Source organism: Gavialis gangeticus, unplaced genomic scaffold (assembly GCF_001723915.1).
Source record: "Gavialis gangeticus isolate Ggan-Ray unplaced genomic scaffold, GavGan_comp1, whole genome shotgun sequence".
NCBI lineage: Eukaryota > Metazoa > Chordata > Crocodylia > Gavialidae > Gavialis > Gavialis gangeticus.
In genome coordinates, this window is record NW_017729031.1 from 35,336,146 (window position 1) to 35,343,873 (window position 7,728).

At 42.1% G+C, this 7,728-nt stretch overlaps 1 protein-coding gene across 2 annotated transcripts in view; it reads right to left on the reverse strand.

Moving 5' to 3' along the window:
• Window positions 1-7,728, reverse strand: part of PTPN4 (protein tyrosine phosphatase, non-receptor type 4) — a 179,377-nt gene that overhangs the window by 144,212 nt on the left and 27,437 nt on the right. For both annotated transcript variants that reach the window (XR_002098532.1, XM_019522616.1), the window contains exon 2: window positions 4,546-4,653. Coding sequence is in view for 1 of the 2 variants with exons in the window: in XM_019522616.1 (XP_019378161.1) it covers window positions 4,546-4,653 (108 nt within the window). In the remaining variant the exon portion in view is untranslated. The remainder of the gene's footprint in view (window positions 1-4,545; window positions 4,654-7,728) is intronic.

Here is a 7,728-nt window from a genome sequence, read left to right on the forward strand (position 1 = left end):
TGAAGTAGATGAGTGGACAACCACAGCGTATCATGCAGTTCTTAGAATGTGCTAAAATTAGCATGTCAACAGTGTACAGTGCTTTTTTCCCCTTAAATTTAAGCAATGTAAGGGAAGTACATGCTATTGTGTACTGTCTTTACATTTTTACAAGTATTCCAATAAAAATAATTTCTTTCCACATAAAGCTTTGAATTTGTTTGACTATAACAACATTTAAACCACATTAAGTGTGCTGTATTGATTTTTTTTTCCTAACCAAACATTTCAGTTCAAATACTTGTGGCCATTGGGATGTAAAATTAACACGGGGCTACTCTTTTAGTTTTGTTTACTAAATATAAGTCAAATAAACATGTAAAATCAGATCACGCTCTATTTAGGGCATTGGAAAATTTTTCCAATTCAAAATTTTCCATAAATCCCGCATCTCTGCCCACAAGGTCATGTAGCAGGATCATTCCTGACTAAACCATCCCAGCCAAGTGTCTATCCAACCTGCTTTTGAAAGTTTCCAAGCATGGAGAATCCACAACTTCTCTAGGCAGCCTGTTCCAATGCCTGACCACTCTCACAGTCAGGAGCTTCCTCCTAATCTCCAGCCTCAATTTCTTCTGGTACAGCTTGAGGCTGTTGCTCCTAGTCCTATCCCCTACAGCCACAGAGAAAAGTCCATCTCCATCCTCTCTAAAATCCCTTTCAGGTATCTGAAGCCTGTTATCAAATCCCCTCAGTCTTCTCTCCAAGTTAAATAATGTTGTTTCTTTCAGCCTATACTCCCAGACCTTTCATCATTTTTGTTGCCCTGCACTGGACTCTTCACAAACTGTCCACCTCTTTCTTGAAGGGTGGGGCTCAAAACTGGACACAGTACTCTAGGTGAGGCCTCACCAATGCTGAATAGAGCAGAAGAATCCCTTCCCTTGATTTGTAAGTGATACTCCTGTCAATACAGCTCAGGATGCTGTTGGCTTTTTTTGCAACACAAATCACACTTGTCTCATATTCAGCTTATGGTTCACTGTAACCCCCTGATTCTTCTCTGCAGTACTGCAACCCAGCTATTCATTCCCCAGTCTGCATTTGTGCATGTGGTTATTCCATCCTACATACAGAACTTGGCACTTCTCCTTGTTGAATCCCAACTGGCTGATTGTGGACCACTTTTCCAGGCTACCCAGGTCATTTCAAATCCTACTCCTGTCCTCTGGAGTGTCTGTAGTTTTACCCAACTTGGTGTCATTTTCAAGTGTGCTAATTATACACTCAATCCCATCATCTGTATCATTAATGAAGCTGTTGAACAATACCGGACCCAGGACAGACCCCTGGAGAACCCACTTGATACTTCCTTCCAACTAGACACTGAGCCACTGAGGACTATTCACTGAGTACAATGATGCAACCAGTTATGTATCCATACCTTAAAGTACTTGCATCTATATTTCCTCTGCTAATTAATGAGGGAAGTGTCAAATCCTTGCTAATGTCAAGGTATAACGCATCCATTGCTCTCCCTCCATTTACAGAGCCTGTCACCTTATCATGGAGGGAAATCAGATTGGTCAGGCACAACTGGCCCTTCATGAATCTGTGCTGGCTGTGCCTGAGTGATCACCTTGTTCTCCTCTAGGTCCTAAAGGAGTGATTCCTTCCTTTAGGACCTGCTCCGCGATCTTTTCAGGTATAGAGTTCAGGCTGAATGGTCTGTAGTTCCCTGGATCTTCCTTCTTTCCCTTCTTAAAGATGGGCAGTGTATTTGTCCTTTTTCAGTCATCCAGGATCTCACCCAACCTCAAGTTCTCAAAAAGGATAGCCAATGGCTCAGAAATCACCTCAGCCAACTCCTTCAGTATCCTCAGGTGCGTCCTTGTCTGCTGACTTGACAGCATATAGCTTCTAAGTACTCCCTAACCAGGTCTACCATTACTTTATGCCATTTGTCTTCTTCCTTATCTCTGCTGTCAACTGCACTCATCGGCTGATAGCTGCCTCCATTTATGAAAAATGAAATAAAAAAGGCATTAAATACCTCAAACCTTCTCTGCGCCATCTGTGACTAAAGTGCCTTCCACATTGTGCAAGGGACCTATGGAATCCATGATCTTCATCTTACTTTTGACATATCTATAAAATCCCTTTTTACTGCCTTTCATGTCCCTTGCCAGCTGCATCTCAGATTGTGCCTTGGCCTTCCTAATTGTCTCCATGCCTGCCCATGCAATACTTGCACATTCTTCTCTAGTACTGTGACCAAGTTTCCACTTTTTATAGGATTTCCTTTTTGAGTTTCAGCTCCTTGAAGGGACTGCTATCTAGCCAGGCTGGTCTCCTGTTGCACTTCACATTCCTTCACATCATCAGGATAACTTGATTCTGCGCTCTTAAATGGTGTTTAAGGATACCAGTTAAGAAACCTCACTCTGTAGTGGGTGCAATCCTCTGACTATTGTCTGGGAGGGCTATAAAAGGTGGATTGGCCTGACCTAGGTGAACAGACAACAAACCTTCCCCACTCAGCGTTAAAAAAGGCTACAAATGCTTTCTCTGAAGCACTGCCTAAAAAATTAAGACTTCCCTGATCAAGGTAGAAGGCTGCCACCGCTTCCAGCTCCAAAGTGAAAGTAGACCTAACAGGAGTGCAAAACCTTCTTTATTTAAGCTACAGCTGGGAATCTGGCAAAGGCACAGAATCTTCTACAATCACCACCCAGTCTATGCTGCTGCTTCCACCCCCCCGCCCCAGCTATGCCTTTTTAAAGCATTAATTTCCCTGTGAATCATTGTCATTTAATTAAATTGGACCCTTTTCATTACAAAACTGCCATTTTGATTAATTCACTCAACCATTTTATTTAGCCATTGCTGCCATCTGATTTAACTCTTCCTACCACACACAGTGCCTATTCCATTCCCACATCCTCATCACCTGCCTATTCATGTCCTGCATCCTCACCACCAAAACTGAGAAGGATCTGGTAACTCAAATATCTGAAGGATGGTTATAAAGAGGATGAGGATAAACTCTTCTTTTTTGGCCACACAGGAGGGGACAAGAGCAGGCCTTAAACTGCAGCAAGGAAAATTTAGATGGGCACAGTGAAACTTTTTCACTGTGGAGGGAGTTAAACATTAGAACAGACTACCCAGAGAGGTTGTGGAATCTCCATTCTTGGAAGCTTTTAAGAGCAGGCTGGACAAGAACATAACCAGGACAGTATGGTCAGGGTTGATCCTACCTGGAGAAGAGCTAGATTCGGTGACTTCATGAGGTCCTTTCCAACACTGCTTTTCTTTGATTTTGTCACTGTAGCTCCTTAGATCTATTAATTCATCGACTCTATTCACAATACAGTATAATGTTCTGCATCTGTGCTCATCTAGACTCTCAAATCACTTGTCAGGAATCGACTGAAATGCTGCTCTTACTTATTAACATCAAACAACTAGAACAAAAATAGTGAAAAAACAAGTTGCATACAGAGCAAACAAAGCAACTGCAGGGCTTTAATTACTGAGCCCTCATTCCCACAACCTTACTTTTCCACAAAGTGAACAGACTGTAACTTAATTCAGGGAGAAAGACTATTCTAATCCAAGAAATGCTGTGTTGTCTTATGGTATTACAAACATCACAAAATATAGCCTGAAAGCTGAAAAAGTAAAATAACTCAGAAGTGAGTGGATATACTAGCCCATCCTGGATCAAGTGAATTGAACCTACTCAGACTGTGGATCTCTCTTGTAAACTGAGATATCACCTGCTTCTGATACAGCAGGAAAAGGGTGAGTTGGCCAGAAAGTTCTTCCAGGCCAGAAAGTTCTTCCAGGCTGGGACAGTGAACAACAGCAGCAAGTGATAGGGAAGAGCAGATCAGATCAAACTGGGAACAGCTGGCTACCAAAGGCAAAGAAAACTGAGACACCTCTCTCTCTCATCACCTTTTATATCCCTCTGAGATAGGCTGATATCTTTGGTCTCAAAAGACACCCAAGCTTTGCCTGCTGTATCATTTTAGGATACATCCAGAAAATAAAAGCTGTGACTAAGACTGAGCAGCTTCAATGCAGTATTTCTAGGACTGGCACATGAAAGTGGGACCAGGTGAGCCACCCTGCCAGGTAACACCAAGGACCTGGAACAGGTGTACCCAGAAGAACTCTCTAGTGCCCTCTCAGGACATCAGTTGAGCTCACTTCTCTCTAAATAAACCCCAAATTCTCTTTTTAAAAGCATACAAAAAGTAACAAAAAAGGAGCATAACCATATCAAATGGTTTGGTAAAATAAAAGTGTTCCAACAGAAAGTGAATCGAGACTGTACTACCAGAATCGAGGAAAAAGGACCTAGCAAAGCATGTCTAAAACATACTAAAGCAATTTATGCCATAACTCCAGATTTGGTGGAAAGACGAAAACAATCAAATGAAGAAATTAAATGAAAAAAATGAACTCCAAGAAAATTAATGAAATTTCCCAAACAGTGAAACAAATACCTAAAAATTATAAGTCAAATAACTAATTTATAAAATAAGGTCAACTTACTGGGTTGTCGGTGGATTCGTCAGCCAACTGTAAACCAAAATAATCTCTCTCCGTCAAATCGAGATGCTTGAAGACTATATCCAACAGAACTTGTCCCTGATCATGTTTCTGGGGGAACAAAAAGTCACACTGCTTACGATAAAAAAATTACAGAGACAGGATGCTTCACACATGTACAACACCTGCAAGTTGTTTCAGGTGTGCTAACACCATTTACCTCCCAGAGCCCATAATATTTCTCCCAACACTATAAAATTTTAAATTAAGAGTAGGGGAAAAAAAAAGTTTAGTGAAATTTTTAATTAGAGGCAAATGCTTACATTTTTCCAGGACCATACTTTTTCAATAAGAACATAAAAAGCATCTATTCAGTCTTAAAAGCATCAGTCTCCTTCGCCAAACTCAAAAAATACAAAAAACCAGTATAGTCAAACAGAATGATTCATGACAACAAGCCCTGACAAACAGATTTAACTGAATTTAAGTAAGCAACCTTCCAAGGTAAATCTTGAACCATTAAAGCCTTAGAGTTACCCAAGATTAAGAAGGATAAAAGACTACATAAAATTCTATGAAAAATACCTTATTTACCAGAATCCAAGACAACCCCCTAATAATTAGATCCTATATATGGAAAATTTATAATTTGTTACAAGGTTCCATGTATAGAAGTTAATTATTGGAGGATCATCTTAAATTCATCCCTACCGCCATTGTAGCAGGGAAACCAGTGGGAGTCAGGCAGAGGGGTAGGAAGTCAGATTGATCCCAGCATCCTTTCCTGCCCAAGGCAAAGAGTCAGGCGACATGATCTGCTTGGGTCCCTTCCGACCCTACTAACTATGAAACTGTAATAAAAGATGGCTGCTATTCTGTTCCCAAATGGCCTGTGTTACTAGTGTATTATAATAATTTATTATAATACTTGAGAAATAAATTTGTTTTCTTTTAAACAATTAAAGAAAAACATGCAAAGAAAATGGTTAGAAAATATTTTCAAAATTTTTCACTTTCCTATAGACAGATGGAAAGAAATATGAAAAGAGGAACATATCCATGACTCTGCTCAATCCAAACAAGATTATTTTATCAATATTTAACTTTTACCACTAATGGCAACAAATCTATAGAGATTTACCATGAAGATATGAAGTTAAATAAATTAATTGCAGAATCACTCTCCCTTTAGCAGTTATTTATGATATTAAGAATAAAAATAGTTTTCAAGACCTGAATATGCTTTAAAATTAGGTACTTAGGTTTTTATTTAAAAAGAAGCTAAATGTCTTTAAAAAAAGTGTTTGCCCTGCAGAGCCAAACCCCAAATCACAAAGCATTCAGAAAACAGTAAAGAAAATAAAGCTGTGATGACAAGAGCCGACAAATATAAGTGCCATAAAAATAATACAAGTTATTAAAACCAGCATTTCATTTATGTTAAAAGTCTGAATGACTGGTAAATGTCTCGTGTACCGTAGTTTTTCTAAAAAGTATTTTTTTAAATCACCACTCAAAGATTTCTCTCTCTGACTTTTTAAAAATGCATTAACTTTGAATAAAACACTTCTAAGAATCCTAATAATATAAGATTATCAGCTGAAAAAAATGAGCAAGGAAGTCAAATCCACCCAACATGACCTATGTCTAAAAGTTGTGCTGACTGGTGAGGCACAACTGTGACTGTAAATTAAGGTTAGAATCACATGAGACCTATTATTAGCTCCCTGGTTAGTAAAATAAAAGCCAGCCCTCATAATAGCCAAATTTACTTGGAAAACTTTTTTTGCGTTTCAAATTATGAGGAAAACTGTTAATTCAGTTAAGCATTAAGAAATGAATGGAAACAAGTGGGAAAGGTCAAATTAATTAAAAAAGAACCAAACAATTCTCAAAGCAAAGGATTACAAAATTACAAGTGTACAAACAGAAACCTGATATTAGCATAACAGAAATGACCGTTCTGACCCACTCCTGGTTTCACACACCACTGCTGTTTGATAGGACAGGAAGAAAGAATAAAGCCGTAGGGCACGTCCAGACAAGCCCACATGTGCCTCTTGCAGTGTCTCCAACCTCCTTGAGACACTGCAAGAGGCACGTGCAGGAACAAAAACCAGATTTGCAGTGGGGGAGCAAAATTAGACCCCCAGGGGTCAAACAAAACCTCAGGGGGGAAAAAAATGGTTAAGGCACGGTCCCAGACTGCACCCTGAGGCAACCGGAGGCTCAGTCCTCCAGAGATGCTCTGGCAGGGTGCCAGAGCATCTCTGTGATTGGTCCTTTCCCCAGTCCTGAAGCATGCTGCCTACCTGTGCCAGGTAGGCAGTGGTGCAAGCTGAAGGGACCTGGACCCAGCTTCTGCCAGGTAAGTAGGGAGTTGGAGGGCTGGAGGAAGGGACCTTCCCCAAGTCCCCATTCATTCCCCCCACTCCTGTTCATTCTCCCCAGCTCCCAACTCACTCTACCCACTCCCCATTCATTTCCCCCCACCCTTCATTAGTTCCCCCTGCCCCCCGTTTGTTCCCCTAGCTCCCCACTGGCTCTCCCAGCCCCCACACACTCACCAGCAGTAGCAGAGAACCAGCAGGAGGCTGAAGAAAGCAGGGGAATAGGTCTCCAGCTCATTTCCAGGGGCTTGTCTCCAGCCCCCTGCTCCTTCCCCTGTTGTCTCCAGCCTCCTGAGGCTGGAGACAGCAGGGAATGGAGCAGGGGGCTGGTGACAGCAGGGGAATGTCCCCAGGGGCCGTCTTCAATCTCCTGCTCCTCACAAGGATGGAGACAGCAGGGGAAGGAGCAAGGGGCTGGAAACAAGCCCCTGGAGATAAGCTGGTGACTTCCCCCACTCTCTCCAGTCTCCTGCTCCTTCTCTGCTGCTGCCAGTTGAGTGAGGGGGCGGGTTGGGAGAGCAAGCCGGGAGCTGGGGAAATGAATGGAGGGCAGGGGGAATAAACAGGGGGCAAGGCGAATGAGCCTCCTGCTTGTTTGCCTATTCTCTCCAGCCTCCTGCTTGCTCTCCTACTCATCTCCAGCCTCTGGAGACTGGAAAAGAACAGGGAAATGAGCAGGTGGCTAGAGACCAGCAGGGAAGTGGGGGTGGCAAGGGGGGAGCTGTACCCCCTGGGGGGGAAACCTGCAGGCAGAGTAGTCCATGTGGTGGGGGGGAGGGGGCTCTGCCATGTGGGG